At 41.2% G+C, this 17903-nt stretch overlaps 1 protein-coding gene across 1 annotated transcript; it reads left to right on the forward strand.

Moving 5' to 3' along the window:
• The first annotated feature begins 575 nt into the window (after nucleotides 1-575).
• Nucleotides 576-17680, forward strand: LOC125268115 (serine/arginine repetitive matrix protein 2-like). Its single transcript, XM_048190226.1, has 9 exons — nucleotides 576-701; nucleotides 4159-4227; nucleotides 7062-7267; nucleotides 7527-7623; nucleotides 10252-10384; nucleotides 11342-12166; nucleotides 12311-12685; nucleotides 15239-15398; nucleotides 17445-17680. Exons 2-9 carry the CDS (start codon nucleotides 4223-4225, stop codon nucleotides 17597-17599), a joined length of 1956 nt encoding a protein of 651 aa, XP_048046183.1. The 5' UTR covers nucleotides 576-701; nucleotides 4159-4222; the 3' UTR covers nucleotides 17600-17680.
• Nucleotides 17681-17903: the final 223 nt, after the last annotated feature.

Below are 17903 nucleotides of genomic sequence, written 5' to 3' on the forward strand. Positions count from 1 at the left end.
AAGACAGAGCAGGTTACTTATGATATTAAACAAAGTCCCAGCTTTCAAACAGTGTAGTTATTAAAGAAATTCAAACAATAAAAACCGTTTTGTTGCTCTTTAATTTGTCGTGACCATGGTCGTGACAGATTGCAGTAGATCCTCAGCTCAACCGCTCGTGAACTGATCATCTCTTCCTATTAGTCCATTTATAGCATCAAATAAACATGAATGAACATGAGAATGAATGTTGTTTCAAACGCGGAAAGACGTCAGTACACACAATTTTTCAAGTTTAACTCCACCAAGGTTAATCTTTTAACTACTGGCTGCTTTGTCCGACAATATGGCGGATTCGGCGTTCTGATTGGTTAGATCGCTTGTCAATCAAACTCCCGGCGAAAGGTCAATTGTACTTGACTAGATTTTCAGTACTCTCCACCACTGCCTGTTATGCACAACAACACCTAATTAGGCTCATTCATAATGAAGCCAGCGAAGCAGTTAAGTCGTTTGTTAATTCTCTCACATATCCTTTAATTTACGAATTTTACTGTATTAAATTGTTATTTGGTCAGGCAGTTCGGACATCTCTGGGGCCTGTATGCCGTTTCGCGCTCAAAACGTTAACAGTCCATTCGGAATCGGAAAGCAAGCTGGCTGTGACTTGGAGGTGAAGCGCATATTTCTTCCGACCAACGCCGAATTTCCATAAAATTAAGGTAAGTTGAAATATTATGTTGCCATAAAAATAACACTGCAGATTGTACAGTAGTCTGTGTTTTTGGTTTGTGCTGTTTAATCTGATGTAGAATCTAACCAAAAGGAAAAACAGCGGGTTTGGTTTAGCTATAGGGCTGGACAATAATTCAGTATCAATATATCACAATATACTTTTATTCAATAACGGTGATATTATAAAATATATTCATCATTATTTCACTTCAAATTCATCTGAGTCAATATCAGATTCAGAGTTTGGTTCCGTCCCGAACCCTTCCTCTTTTCTTTGTCTTTTCTTCTGTACTGGTCTATCCAAGTCAAACGGCATCTGAAATGAGAGGGTGGGACTTGATTTCATTCTTCGGGAATTGATTGGAAGTTGGGCGTTGCTAACAAAATGGAGGCAGATATGAATTACTCACTCCGAGCACTCACGTTACTGCAAGAGCTTTATTGAGGATGACGAGGACGGTTAACGGCACTAAACAGCGAGAGAGACTGACTGACTGACTGACGGTGCGTGTCGGCGCGGAGCGAGCGAGTGTTTTCGGTTCATTCTTATGGAAGTTGAGCCGCACGTAAGTTTAGTGTGACGCTCAACTTCCATAGGAATGAATCTAAAAATGCTCTGGTCGCTTGCTCTGCTCCAGTGGACACGCAGCCTGACTGACTGAGCGTGTTGCAGGTTCCGTTTCATGTTTACTGTACACCCCAATGACTGGCATGAGCGGTGTTTAATGCATTAATCTCTATAAAGTGAAGCACAGCATTTATCCCATACGTCACTGCAATTCCAGATAGCTCCACCCTTGCGCCATAGCATGTGACAGAAAGAGACGATGAGTCGTTTTGAAGGGGGATGGGAGGTTAATGATTTTGATTAAAGATTATGAGGGCACATTAATTTTAAAAAAATAATTAAGTTCACGGATAAATTATTGATAATAAATACTACAATATTCCATAAAAAAATAAGAATTGTCAATTTTGATTTCATGCCGACTTTAAACATAAAAAACATATTGCACATATTGCATAACACATACTTCAACATATTGCACTGTCCCCACCTTTTGCTCTAAGAATAAATTGGAACAAATCAAATCAAACTAAATGTGTAAGCAAACAGTCTCAAATGTTTTGGGCTTGTAAACATCATAATGTCGGTCTCCCTGTGCATCTTGCTGGCTTCTATCGTTAGTTGTAGTGTTGCAGTTACAACTGCACTAGCAGCTAATACAAAATGAAGGATAAATATTGACTAAGGTTGAATTTTGTTTGCTTGCAAAACCCAAAGAGCAAATATAGCTGCAGATATCTTATTATAAAAATATAAGAATTATTAAAACTCGTAAAATATTCTGACAAAGGAGCTAAATAAATGATAATTGTATAATAATAATATAATTACCTACATTTTAAGTATATGAAAGTAAAACAAGCACAGCCAATTTGATGGAGCTGAATTAAAGGGATAGTTCACCCAAAAATGAAAATTTGATGTTTATCTGCTTACCCCCAGGGCATCCAAGATGTAGGTGACTTTTTTTCTTCAGTCGAACACAAATGATGATTTTTAACTGCAACCGCTGACGTCTGTCAGTCAAATAATAGAAGTGGATGGGAACTTCTACTATAACAGTAAATAAAACTTCCATAGACAAATCCAAATTAAACCCTGCGGCTCGTGACGACACATTGATGTCCTAAGACACGAAACGATCGGTTTGTGCGAGAAACCGAACAGTATTTATATCATTTTTTACCTCTAATACACCACTATGTCCAACTCCGTTCAGCTTCCGGTTAGTGAGGTCTGATCGCGCTCTGACAACGGAAGTGATGTCTCGCGCTCATTGAAGTATATGGGCGAGACATCACTTCCGTCATCAGAACGCGTTTTTTGACCTCACTAACAGGAAGCTGAACGCAGTTGGACATAGTGGTGTATTAGAGGTAAAAAATGATATAAATACTGTTCAGTTTCTCGCACAAACCGATCGTTTCGTGTCTTAGGACATCAATGTGTCGTCACGAGCCGCAGGGTTTAATTTGGATTTGTCTGTCGTGTTTTATTTACTGTTATAGTTGAAGTTCCTATCCACTGCTATTATTTGACTGACAGACGGCAGCGGTTGCAGTTAAAAATCATAATTTGCGTTTGACTGAAGAAACAAATTCACCCACATCTTGGATGCCCTGGGGGTAAGCAGATAAACATCAAATTTTCATTTTTGGGTGAACTATCCCTTTAATATCAGCCTTATCCCAGGAACATCACAGTTGATGCTCATGATGCCAAACCACTCAGATGTTCCTTGGAGTCATAAGGCTGATATTAATTTAAGCTCCATCAAATTGGTTGTGCTTGTTTTACTTTCATATACTTAAAATGTAGGTAATTATATTATTATTATTATTATACAATTATCATTTATTTAGCTCCTTTGTCAGAATATTTTATGAGTTTTAATAATTATTATATTTTAATAATAAGATATCTGCAGCTATATTTTCTCTTTGGGTTATGCAAGCAAACAAAATTCAACCTTAGTCAATATTTATCCTTCATTTTGTATTAGTGCAGTTGTAACTGCAACACTACAACTAACGATAGAAGCCAGCAAGATGCACAGGGAGACCGGGGCTCATCCCCCTTTTTATGTAGGTAAAACATGGCCGAGAGGAGGGAGAGATAGGCCGATTCATACAAAAAGTAAATACAAATGTAAATCTAAAACCAATGAGGCACAGTGTTCGGTCAGTATAGACATAAATCCATAAACAAATAAACATATCCATTTTTTAAGGACAGGCTAATGTGTTTTATAAAAAAATAAATAAATTAAAATCAAGTGAACATGTTTCCTGTAAACCAAGGGCAGGCACATAGCAGCAGTTAAACAGTGAACACAACAAATATTAAGTGAATTTTGTGAAGTACATTCAGTGGACAACTGCACAGTCTGTTGCAAAAGAACTTTACAATTCTCACCAGTCTGAAATTATTCGCTGTATCCAGGCTAAAAAGCTCCCAAACTTTAGCTGCTGTACAGGACACCGCCATTACTGTATGCTACCGCTCGGCAGAGATGCTATTGTGCATGTGCAAGATTGTAGTGAGATGCGTTGGAAAAACATGTCTGGCGACAATTGTCCACAATGGAATTCATTGTCGACTATTTCTATTATCGATTTTTGTCGAAAACATTGATGAATCGTTGCAGCCCTAATACGCATATTGCTGAGTGACACGTGAGCCTTGCTCATCGTGGACGCTTGCACACACTAATGTCCCTGTGTGCTCTGCACGCATACACATGCACACAGACACACGCGCACACACACACTTAGTGTCATGTAAGCTGGTTATTTGATGTTAAATGGTTACTTATCTTTTTATTGAAAGCTCCTGTTGAACACTGATTTGCTCAATTTTTGTCTAATTTCATTAAGGTCTTGCCAGCCAGAAGACAGGAGCCAACCAGACAGGAGGAGGTGTACCCTGTTGTTCATAAATATGGCGTAAGTCTCCATACATCGACCCTAAAGTTTCCTTTAAATGCTCCTGATATGTTACAAGACATTGACAAATTATGTTAATTTAAAATGCTTATGACTTATATCACAGTAGTTTAACTGGGATATTCTCATTTCAAAAGCAGAGGTGCAGCCCACAACTGATATTGTTTACATTTGATATTTGATGAAAGTTCCCAATCAGGGAGAGGAGGGCTCTAAAGTATTCAGAATTTGGGTGGATATTTTATTTAACCCATTTTGCCCATTTTTATCAATTTCTTACATGAAGGGTTTTTCCTCCATAGAGATTTCGGTGGCGGCCGCCACCACGTTATTTCTTGCCGCCACCGCCTCACGATGAGGAAATCCAAAAATAAATACTTCAAGCGCTGTCTGTCGGGTGCGCTGTTTTTTTTATTATTCTGCGTGACCCATGCTATTTCTGGATCTTACAGTTACGCTAGCACCCCCCCACCGTCATAGCTATGATCTCACCATGCTGCGTGCTCCGCGAGGGGTTACCGCCACTCTCATTTTTTGGCCAAGGAGAAACCCTGATATTGCTCAATTAAACATGATTGTAGTATCAGTTCTAGCCACAATCTTACATATGACTCCTTTAAACAGACCATCACAGATTAGGGATGTGTCACGATCTTTGGATATTGGAATATATTATCTCTGAGCCACAATTAATTTCAGCAGGTCTTTAACTTAAACACCTCAATATGTCTGTCGGTTTCATATAGTACAAAAGCTTTGTCTGTTACAGATCAAAAAGAAAAATGAATTATGATGACAGTCGTTGGACTAAACGAAGACGTGTTAAAATGAAAGTACAGGAGCACTTGAAGTTTTTGGAAGACTGCCATAATGACGAGGACATTGTGCCAACAAATATGGATTTAATTGCATCAGAGGAAGAGTTGGAGTCTCATGGAAGTAACAATTCAAATGACAGACAGATCTGTGGACATCATAGTGAAGAGTTGGGGTCTCAAAGTTATGACTCACATTCTGAAGTTGTTTCCAAACACAGTTTTGAAGCCACAAATGATCAGACTGATTCGGAAAGCATAGGTAACAAATCAGACCCTTGTAGGAAATTGGGAGACTGGGCAGTAAATCACAATATTTCACATAGTGCCCTGTCAGAGTTGTTGCACTTATTAGTGCAGTGTGGCTTAGAGTTACCAAAAGATCCAAGAACTCTTTTGTCAACCTCAACAACCTACGAAATCAAAGACATCGGAACTGGATGCTACTGCCATATTGGAGTGTCTAACTTAATCATTTCAGCGCTGTCAAAGGAAGCACATTCCTCAGTAGACACTATAACACTGCGCATTAACATTGATGGTATACCCCTCTCAGGCAGCTCTAAACAGGAGTTATGGCCTATTCTGGCTAAGATCAAGGAACTTCCCAGAGCTAATGTTAGTGTCATTGGTCTGTTTGCAGGCCCAACAAAGCCTCAATCGGTTCATGAATACCTGAAGGATTTCATTGAGGAGTTGAAGGTATTAATGCGTGATGGTCTAGAATACAATGAAAGACATTACAATGTTGCTCTTCCAGATGCATTTATTTGTGATGCACCTGCTCGTGCCTACTTGAAATGCATCAAAGGTCACACTGGCTACAGCTCCTGTGAGCGATGTACTGAGTATGGGGTTCATTTAGGTACAGTTGTGTTTCCAGAATTGACTGCACCGCTTCGGACAGACTTGACCTTTGATCAGCAGCTTGATAGTGAACATCACCATAATGATATAGTCTCACCGCTACAAGAGCTTGGCATTACAATGGTCTCAAGCTTTGTCCTTGACTATATGCATTTGGTATGCTTAGGACATGTTAGAAGAATTGTACATCTTTGGACCAAGGGACCTTTAAGTAGTCGTCTTTCTGCTTCCACAATCAACATGATTTCTGATCACTTGGAATCAATCAGAGCAAATCTCCCACGGAATTTTTCACGTAAGCCAAGGTCACTTCGAGAATACAGAAAATGGAAGGCCACTGAATATCGGCAGTTTCTGTTGTACACAGGTCCTGTGGTACTGAAAGGACACCTACCAACAAGGCTGTACAAAAACTTTATGCTACTTTCAGTTGCAATGAGGATACTTCTCAGTCCAGCCTTGTGCTCTAAGCACTGTGAATATGCAGACAAGCTACTGAAATGTTATGTGACAAATTTTGGGCAGATATATGGATCAGAGCAGCTAGTCTATAACACTCACTCACTCATCCATCTTGCTGATGATGCCAGAAACTTTGGTGCCCTAGACAACGTGTCATGTTTCCCTTTCGAAAACCATCTGGGGACTATGAAGCGGCTAGTGAGACGGCCCCAAGGCGCAGTTCAACAACTCGTAAGACGTCTCAGTGAAAAGCAGCGTTCACTCTCCCTTAAAAGTGGAAAAGAGAGGGCAAATAAGCCTCTACAACCACATTTCTCAGGTCCGACTCTCCCTGATGTTCCTGTCCGCATGCAGTACATGAAGTACAGACATGAGGGCAATATCATTTCTCGTCGTGAAGGCAGCAGTTGTTTTAATGTTAAGGGCAAAGTTGCTGTGGTGCGGAACATTGTTGAGTTAGTATCAGGGGGTATGTACGCAGTCTGTCAGTTTTATGAAAAAGAAGGCAGCTTTTACAACTACCCTATTGAGTCAACGTGTGTGGGGATTAGAACAGTGACACGGCTGTCTCACCAGCTGCACGGTGTGTCAGTCACAGATTTAACTGAGAGACTAATACTTCTGCCATTGCAGGATGGAGCTGTTGCATTTGTCCAATTACACAATCAGTAACCATTATGAACTTTGCAGCATGCCCCTGTTCTGTGTTGTCGAGTTCATTGACGAGACCTACGATGGCCAATCTGTGGTGGATATAATTCCAACATGTTGGATGACCGAAGAACAAAATGAGTGTTTCTGGCCATCAGGCCGTAATGTAACCAAGGCTGTGAAGGATCGACAGAAGCCAGAGGAATCGTGGCTGAAATACTCCATCAGGGTACTTGGATGGGCAGGTAAGAGGTTCTTTTCTGAATTTGACAAATACTCTGTCTGTCAATAAGGCATCAATTTCTATAAGTGCCAATAATGTACTTTTCAAATTTAGGCTGTAAAATTGTAATTTCTATATTCAATTGTCTTTTTCTGAACCAACATCAGTCATCATAAATCTCCAGGCATTTGAGATTATTTATGTGCAAATATCAAAATGATTATTTTTATCACGGTCAGTATAGATTGCATACTAATACCCTTTTTCCTTTTGTTATTAAGACACTTTAGAGGCTGCTCGCAAAAAATGTAAAAAAGCGGAGGCAACGTCTGACTTACAGACAGATGGTGATGATTTGCCTGCAAGGCGAAAAAGGAGGTAATGTAATACACAGAATATATAATGTTATATAATGTTATATAATTAACGTTGCAGAATTTCTGGCATTAAAGGAAAAGTACTGTTTTTTNTTCTTCTTCTTCTTCTTCTTCTTCTCCAAAGTAAATCGCATTTTAGAGGGCCTAAACGTGCTCGAAAACTCATGAAACTTTGCACACGCGTCAGAAGTGGTGAAAATTTACGTCTGTTATGGGTTTCGGAATTGGGCGTGGCAAAATGGCTCGATAGCGCCATCTAACGTACAGCCCCGCTCGCTACATAACACTAGGGGTTTGAAATTCGGTACACACATTTATCAGCCCAGTACCTACAAAAAATTCTCTTGGAGCGAAATCCGAAACCAAACAGGAAGTCAGATATTTTGAATTAATTCACCGTTTTTTGCATTTTCCAGACGTTGTACTTTAACGAACTCCTCCTAGAGATTTAATCAGATCAATGTCATTTTTGGTCAGTCTAATCTAAAGGCCTTTGTGACGTTAAATTGCGAAGATCTAGAGTTTTCACTGAAGGGCGTGTCCGTGGCGGCCTGACAAAGTTTGATGTTTTCGCCATGAAACAGGAAGTTGTTGTAACTCAGACAAACAATGTCCGATCTGCCCCAAACTTCACATGCTTTATTAGAGTCCTGACCTGAAGACATCTTCATAACAATATTCAGTTACAGTCATAGCGCCACCTGCAGGCAACAGGAAATGACATGTTTTACGCTGTGATTAACTCCTCATAGAGATTTAACCAGATCAACATCAAATGTTATCAGTCTAATCTTAATACCTTAGCGATGATAAATATCAAAGATCTTGAGTTTTCGGTGAAGGGCGTGTCCGTGGCGGACTGACAAATTCTGATGTTTCGCCATGAAAGAGGAAGCTGCTGTAACTCAGGTATACTATGTCTGATCTGCTCCAAACTTCACATGTGTGATAAGAGTCCTGGCCTAAAGACATCTATATGACAATATTTAGTTAGTCATAGCGCCACCTGCTGGCAACAGGAAGTGGCATGCTTCACGATGTAATTCACTACCAGAGTCACATTTCATTATGCCACGAAGTACCAAACATGCTAGAGACACGTTAAATCATGCAACACTTGGCTGAGTGCTAATTTATGCGATTAACGCCACGAAAGAAACAGGAAGTTGTTGTAACTCAGACATACAATGTCCGATCTGCTCCAAACTTCACATGTTCGATAATAGTCCTGGCCTGAAGACATCAACATGGCAAAATTCAGTTACGGTCAAAGCGCCACCTGTTGGCCGCAGGAAGTGTGGCATTTCGAAATGACTTTGGCATAATTCTCCTGTATTCACTCGCTTACATGCATGTTGCCCACTGTTCACAGTTTTCCTGAGGCCAACGGGTGGCGGTTAGCCCGGGTGCGAGGGCCCTTTCATCGCTGCTTGCAGCTTTAATTTAGACTGTAATGTTACTGGCCCTGACCTCTACTGTTTTGCTGGAATAGCACTCACTGAGATGGATGTAAATTTCTCGTGAACAACATCAGGTTACTCCAAACTTCTCCGGCTGAGTTTATGAACTTATTTCGTGCTAGAAATAAGGTCCAGGTTCAAAAAAACTTTTCCTTTCCCTTTAATTTCCATTTTTCATTTACGTCAAATATGGCAGTTGTTAGAAAAATTCCTTGAGCCACATACAGTATAAAAAACTCCTTTCAGTGGGAATATATCATAAAAAGCAATATTGATGCCAATATTTTAGAGTCCAAAACTAGATCAGTATGCCTCTTATGCCGCTTTTCCACTGCAACACGGTACGGCACGGTATGGCACGGTACAGCACCACACGCTTTGGACAACCAGGACGGTTTTTGTTTCCATACAGAAGGTAGTGTCGTTATGACCTGGAAGTGGGTGTAGTTGGCGTGGCGACACTGCTGTGACGTCGTTTTTATTAGATGGCATATGTACTGTCACGCCGTGGTCAGTAAAGTAAACACAACAATAGAGGCATTACAGGCGTTACTGCTGCTGTTGTTTGCTCTATGGCTTGTAGTCAGTGAAAACGCCAAAAGACAGAGCCAGGAACATTTAGAAGAGGCGAGGCTGTTGTGTTGTGTGTTCTGTTGTGTTTTACTCACATGGCGCGCTCGCTAAAATCACGCTTGATCTGCTGCCCCCCTGTTTATACCAGACACGTATTTCTCCACGACGGTCGGCAAGTGCTTCTGATCAGCTGTTGTCCTTGTAGAACATGTGCTGGGGATCATACAACTCCCTGTACTTCTCCACTTCTAGAATTAATTTTACACCGCTCATCTGGACTTGTCATCAACTCCTCTGCCTCTCTCTCACTTCCTTGTTTGTGTGTTTCGTCGCGCTTATTTTCTCTAACCAATCAGTGGACAGCAGCCTGTTACGTCACGTTTTGTGTTGGTTCAGCACGGTTAGAGCCACCTCTGAAACGGGTGCGAAAAATCGTAACGGGTCCCGGGTCTCCCAGTGAAAACACAAATAAAGCGTGCCCTGCGGAGCCGTTACGAAAATGTGCAGGGGAAAAGGGGCATAACAAACACCTCTAACTGCTTTTTTCAGTGTATTCTATTGTAAAAGTTTAAATGTATGCTTTTAACTGAATATAGAGCACCAAAACCCCTGCTGGCTTCCAGTGAGGAGGAAACGGACATTGAGGGAGATGTCTTGCCACCTACTCCTCCCGAGGCGTTTATGTCTAAGAAAATGTGTGGTGCAGGTGAAGCCCGGACAAAAAACAGGGTTAGTGATTAAGTGTGTGAAGTGATTAAGTGAAACAAGACCTACAATAGGTATATTGGCCTACAAAAGGAGAAGTGAAAATGTCCCTCCTTCAATGAGAAATGTAGATAGGCTATATGGTCAGGATTTAATTTATTTTTAATTTAATTGATGCACTGACCCATCCATTGACTTTCGAGTGATTGCCCGCATACCGCCTTGCATTCGATTGTTTATAGTGTCAGACAGAAAATTCTGAAATGCTGTTTCATTCATTCAGTAGGCTGTATTGTAAGACATTAATATTTTAAGACACCTTATATATCTTCATTTTCTCTTGCTCTTCTCTCAACAATATACATGGAGAGCATCTCTCGACCCATCGGAAACGTCTTGCAACCCCCTTGGGGGTCGCAATCCCTAGGATAAGAACCATTGGCCTAGGCTACGTTTTGTCGCCCAATGATAAAGATCCTTAGCTCTGGTAAAAGAGCTAGAAGATTAGGCTACTCGATTTCAGTAGCCTAATCTTCAAATGAAAGCCGATAGTTATTGAAATGTGAATCTGCAGACTTGTATGATTTAATTACAAGCAACCTGCATGATGGCTAAATTGCTGCAATTTGTATTTTGACAATGTAGCCTATATTTCTGCAGAATCATAAAGCTCCTTAACTTCTAAAGCGCTGCAACAGCCTTTGGTGACATGTAAAAAAGTAGGCTAGTCTAAGTATCCTAGACGGAACAATGCTCTCTGCAGCACAGAAGTCAGCATCAATCCGATTAAGCCAATCTAGCCGCAAACCCTGCAAATCACCATTAACCACTGACATTGCGCTACAAGACCTTTGACCTATGATGTGTTGGTCTAGTTATTTAATGGTAGTGTTGTTTTTTTAATTTGCTTTTACCGGTATTTCTTCCTCTTAGGATATTGAAATGGTGTTAATGCTGTACTTCTGCTTTCATATTGTGCAGAGGACAAGCCGCAGCCCTCATGTGTCCCAGAGGGGACTCAGCAGCCCTCATGTGTCTCGTAGGGGAAGCCGCAGCCCTCGTGTGTCCCAGAGAGGAAGCCGCAGTCCTCGTGTGTCCCAGAGGGGACTCAGCAGCCCTCATCTGTCTCATAGGGGACGCCGCAGTCCTCGTGTGTCCCAGAGAGGACTCAGCAGCCCTCATCTGTCTCATAGGGGACGCCGCAGTCCTCGTGTGTCCCAGAGAGGACTCAGCAGCCCTCATGTGTCTCATAGGGGAAGCCGCAGTCCTCGTGTGTCCCAGAGAGGACTCAGCAGCCCTCATCTGTCCCAGAGGGGAGGCCGCAGCCCTCGTGTGTCCCAGAGAGGACTCAGCAGCCCTCATCTGTCCCAGAGGGGAGGCCGCAGCCCTTGTGTGTCCCAGAGGGGACACAGCAGCCCTCATGTGTCTCATAGGGGAAGCCGCAGCCCTCGTGTGTCCCAGAGAAGAAGCCGCAGCCCTCATGTGTCCCAGAGAGGACTCAGCAGCCCTCATGTGTCTCATAGGGGAAGCCGCAGTCCTCGTGTGTCCCAGAGAGGACTCAGCAGCCCTCATCTGTCCCAGAGGGGAGGCCGCAGCCCTCGTGTGTCCCAGAGGGGACACAGCAGCCCTCATGTGTCTCATAGGGGAAGCCGCAGCCCTCGTGTGTCCCAGAGAAGCCGCAGCCCTCGTGTGTCCCAGAGAAGAAGCCGCAGCCCTCGTGTGTCCCAGAGGGGACTAAGCAGCCCTCACGTTTCCGGGTGGCGGAGCAGGTCCCAGGGTTCCCGCAGCCCCAACGTTTCTGGGAGGGTGAGCAAGTTCACAACGCCTTATGTTACAATGCATTATGAGCTTGTAGATGTGCCATTTCAGTATTTGTATTAGTTTTTTTGTTTCGTTTAGAGGTATTGAAATGTTCCTTAAAGTCAAAGTTTCTGCTTCCAAATTGTATAGGTAACCAGGGTCAGCCCAGCAAGACAGAGTCTGACCCCGAGAAACCCCTGTGGGTCCCCCACAAGTGGCCTCAGCATGAGCCTACTTGGCAGCAGCCCCACCCCGTCTCCTGGCCACAGAGCAGCCCAGTTACTGCGTGGCCAAAGTTTAGCCCCCCAAAAAATTGATGGAGCAATGTTCATCACACTAGTGACATTGCTAGAAGAAGTGAAGGACACACTGAAGCTGCATGGCCAGATGCTAAACACACTGCTCAAAAAAGATTCCATGCCAGTCATGGCGATACCGGATGGTGCTGTTTTCCCCCTGGCCAACGTTGAGGACGTTATCGCCATGAACGAGAAGCTCTCAGACCCTGAATTCATGTCTGCAGTGGTAAGTTTTTGGGGGCCAGATCCTATTGTTTTCCTGTGTTTTCTTTTCTTTCTTCTGACAAAATCCTTCCCATGCATAATGAATCACTAAACTTTGCAGAGTTCAAGACCCATGCCAGGTTGCTTCAAATCAACCATGTCTGCTACAACTTAACATTTTTCACCTACATGTAGTCCCAATACGGAAGAGACTTAAGTATACTTGAACATCAGTTCACTGCTGCATTGACTGATCTTAATTTCAAATCTGATGGTAATTGTCTTCAGCAAAACAGTCCTTAGCTAAATAGACAAGTTATTAAGACCATTATACTTGTATAGCTACAGTCGGCAAAATTGGATACGCCCCAACAGCCTTTCTCCCGCCCCGCCACATGCACCATATTAGGGATGGGCGATTATGGCCTAAAAAAATTATCACGATAATTTCAGCTATTTATTGCGATAACGATACCAATGACGATAATTATATATAATTTTGACGGACAGTAAAAAATCTGTCATAATCAATTATTACCCGTCATTTTAATTTTTATATTTTAATGATAAGACATTCAATAGCTTTTGATTTCGTCCACATTTTCATTTTTATTCATGAACTTGCAGGATAAGTTAATAGGCCTTGGCTATGCATTTATTTATATTATGAAAAGAAAGTTGAACAAAGACTGTCACTTCTCAGTTTTCATCTTGAACAGCTTGATCATCCTTTCCTCTTTACATACATGAAATACATGAAAATGTTGAAAGACACAGTAGCTTACCGAAATCATCAGTTCAGTCAGTGTCACAAACAATTTCACTTAACATTAAGTTAACTTATACCTCAGAATTTGTTGACCATAAACTTGATAGTCAGCAAGAAAAATAACAAAACAAACCATTTAAAACAAAACGAACTGGATTAGAAACTGAATTATGTAAGTATAAGTATGATAACTTTATTATTATAAAATAAACCTAAACTGAGTGCTTGCCTCTGGACACTGAACTCGCGCTCTGCTACTGGAGCGCACTCGCCACCTACTGGACAGAGGTGGGAATTACAGTTACAAGCTACATCAGCCTCAGTAATCTGTCAAAATGACGGAAGGCCTGCATATTTTTTCCGTCATTGCTAAAAAAAATCGGTTAACGTGACCTCCGATTGATTTTTTTTATATATATATATATCAAACGACCGCGGTGGCGCGGTTGTCATGCCGACCGTAACAGCCCTAACTGTATCAAAAAGTAACCCAACCAACTATGTCTTCAGATAGTTTACAAAATACAGCTGTGACGCAGCTCTCCGTGTACGCGCTTCGGATGAGTACACACAAATCTCCTCACAGTGCGCGCGAGTTCTCTTTTGCGTCTTACAGTTGAATGTTTAAAGTGGCAAGGTTTAAATGAGTTTAGTTTAAACACAGATAGCAGCGTGAGATGTTCAGGTCTCACCTGCACTCGCACGCTATCAACACCCGGGTGATGACAGCGTGAATGACATACGGCTCATTCATTGAACATTTGTGATTATGGTAGTTTGCTCCGCATCTGATTTTCTATAGCTAACCAAACCAGTTCCAAATTGTGGAGGTAGCTCCTGGCAACAAGCCTCACGTCTGCCTTCTGTCATGCTTGTTTTAACTCCGCACGAACAGTGAATCGCACAAAACTACGTCAACAACTAGACTTATCGTAATTATCGTGAGTAGACAAATTTTTATCGTGAGGAGAATTTTCAACGGTATTTATCGCAAACGATAATATCGCCCATCCCTACACCATATTGGGGAAAACAATGCTGATTTGCCCATTGACTCCCGTGTTATAATAGGCATTTTTCCGAACGCAGGATTGAGGACCCACGGTGATATTTTCACTCAGCAACCCACTTTTGTCTGCTGTTGAACCTGAAAAATCTCTAATATAAACTACGTAGTGATTGAGGTAATGAGATTGTTGGTTCCACCTGTTATTTTTGCTCCGCGTGTTTGTCATATAGGCTATTCATGGTCGATTATCCAGAGTTTAAGAATCTTAATCGAATTGTCACGTGTCGTATCAAGATCTTTATCGACTTTTTGGCACAGCCCTACTGGAGAGTGCCAAAATAACTTCCAGTCAAAAATATTGAGGGTGGACTTCTACACAAAATTATGCTTGATGGAAAATGTCTTCATTTCCCCATGGACATAATCATGGTCATTCTGTAGTAGATCACCCCCTTGAGGCAGTTTGGCTGTGAAGCTCTATGCTGAAAAGGGAAGACTGGCATTGTGAATATGGCCTATAGACTACGGTCTATAGGCCATATTCACAATGCCAGTCTTGTAGGTTTTAGGGAACTGGTATTTTATGCTATCAAGCACATAATTGGTTTAACACTTTTTTTATTATTATTATTATTATTATTATTGACATGCCAAAAATAAGGATGCCAGGTTTAAAGCGGGGTGTTTGGCTATGTAATGGGGACAGAGAATATTTTATGATATTTACTGACTTAATATGGTGTTTTCTGATCCTGTGACTTTAAATGTACTGTGCTCTATTACTGTATACTCTTAAGGTTGCCATGGTTGCAGACATAGGGGGTTCCTCACTTGAAGATGCCACTAGGAGGATGATGAAGTTCCTGATGGTGCCAGAACTGCAACGGCAGTACAACGTGACCGGACGGATGGGCAAGCTGTGCTTCAAAGATCTGCGTCTTTTTGAAGTTTTCTATGGTAGATTCAGTTTTTTAATTGCTCAATGAAACTTGTCTTTGGCCTTTCTTTTATTTATCCAAAGTTAAATGATACAGTAGTTTGTCAAAACACAATTTAGATGGAGATTATCAACATTTTAACATAACATTAAGGACAATTTCAGCCTTATAACCACTGGTCTGTTCCACATGCAACTCTCTAACCACTCGCCCAATTTGGTAGGTTTCATTCTACTGGCATGAGTGTAGTGCCCATTTTCGTGTCTTGTCAAAATATGCCAAATTTATGACTTGAATTATTACATTAATTTGCCTTAATGGCTGAAAAATCAACTTCAAGAATTGTTCTCCACAGAATCAGGATTCTTCTCTGCAAAATCCACACTTTAACAGTTAGTCTTATCTTTGAAGTATACTACAACTTTTCTCCAATACACTGTGTTTAAAAAATTCAAAAATGTGTAAGTGAACTGAACTAGTCCAGTGATACTTTAATTGTTTCTAGGGGGGCCCGTCAACACTTTAGCAGCATTGTGTAGGCCTATACTGTGTGCAGGTCCTACCTAAATCAATGGCGAATAAAATGTAGGTCTATAGACCCATTTTGGACCTACGTCATTGTGACGTTCCGATGGCATTTAGTAACGGAAGTAAGAGCCCCTCCATAGACTCTCGATAAGATTAGTTTAAGACTAAGGCAGTCAAAATCAAAAATGTTAACTTTTTAAAACAACATTCATGGTCTTGGAGAGATAAGATAAGAAAAACTTTATTGTCTGTCACAAGTGACAGAAATTTGTCTTCGTCAGGCTCAACAATATATAGATTTGAAAAAAAGAGAAAACAAATACACTCACTACAATAGCCACACAGTGGTACACAGTAACAAACAACAATAACCAGACAACAACAACAATGAACACAGGTCGGAGTTAAGGTGCTGGTTTCAGAATATTCAACTTAGTGATGGCTGTGGGAATGAAGGACTTCTTATAAACATTTTTACAGGCTAGTGGGACCTTGTAACGGCGACCTGATGGCAGTAACTGAAAGGATTGGTGAAGAGGGTGGGTGGGGTCTTGTGTGATGGTGGTGGCTTTCCTAAGTACTGAGTGAGTGTAAATATCTGATAGGGGGGTTTAGGGGGAGCCAATTATTTTGCCAGCCTGTGTTATTATTTGTGTGAGGTTTGTTTTGTATTTAGTGGTGAGTGCATTGTTCCAAGAAAATATGTTAAATGTGAGAGTGGATTCTATCAGTGATGTGTAGACTGTGGTTAAAATGTCCTTGCTGACATTAAAAGTCCTGAGCTTTCTCGGGTGGAGGCGCTGCTGGGCCTTCTTGTACACATATTCTGTGTGTTCGGAGAAAGAGAGGGATCCGTCTATTTCTGTTCCGAGTTATCTAAAAGATTTGACCTGTTCTACAGGTTGGCCATAAATGCTGATTGGCTGGAAAAGCTGTGTTTGTGTCGTGGTAAGTGTTCCTCTGGTACCACAACACAGTTCCTTGGTCTTTCCAATCTTGAGCTCGAGGAAACTTGCCTTAAAAGTCCTGGCCAGATTGCCATTGAATTCTGTATTCTTCACTAATACAAAATCATTATTCAATCACTTAATTATCTCATTACCTCCAACACTGATTAAGTGTTACATTAAACAGCCTGTAGTGTGCACACTAAGCAGTGTTCATTTCATCTGGGGAAATCCATGTGGGGCCTACATGGAAACTGGGTGCAAAACTGGCTGGGTCCCAGTTAGATAGCCCAGGTCAAACCCATTTGGGCCCCACATGGCTCTGCTGGCTGGGCCATATTCAGCCTAAATATATCGGGATATGACTTTTGGTCCACATCGCAGTAGTATCGCCTAGATGCAATGTATTTCAACATGTAATGGAAAAAGGGTTATATGTTGGCATAAAACTCCATGGTAAATGTCACCCTAGGGGTAACATTTTAGCTTACCACATGTGGAAATGTGTTACTTGAATGAATGATTTGAAGAGTTGCAAGTTGGAGCAAAAAAGAACCTTGCTAAATTGACTTATGCTCCCTTGTTTTTAGGTGCACTGAAGAGTAATGCAATAACTGCAAACGTGAACCGAAAGGATGTGGAAATGGCACTGGGGAAATGGTTTACAGGCGCACGTGACCGTGGCGGGGAGAGGGCTGCAAGAGCCCTAAGACAAAAAAGAACGTCAACAACACAAACGCCATGACTGTTTTTGATGTATTTTTTTGGAGAGATGTTTTGTTTTCTGACATTTTTTAAAAAATATATTTTTTTTATTTTATTTACCAGTAAGGTACCGGTATTTATTTACGTTTTTTTTAATTTTTCAGAGATTTTTTTAAAATATATTTTTTAGTTTACTGTATGTTGTGACATTGTTTTTTAAAGAGAATTTTTGTTGATCAATTTAATATATTTCTTGCAGTTCAAAGCATCAAGTGTCTTGTATTTATCTTGTACTTACATTCATTCTTCATTTTTAATTTTTCTTAGATTGTTTCCTTAAATGA

This window comes from Megalobrama amblycephala, linkage group LG1 (genome assembly GCF_018812025.1).
Source record: "Megalobrama amblycephala isolate DHTTF-2021 linkage group LG1, ASM1881202v1, whole genome shotgun sequence".
NCBI classification, from domain to species: domain Eukaryota; kingdom Metazoa; phylum Chordata; class Actinopteri; order Cypriniformes; family Xenocyprididae; genus Megalobrama; species Megalobrama amblycephala.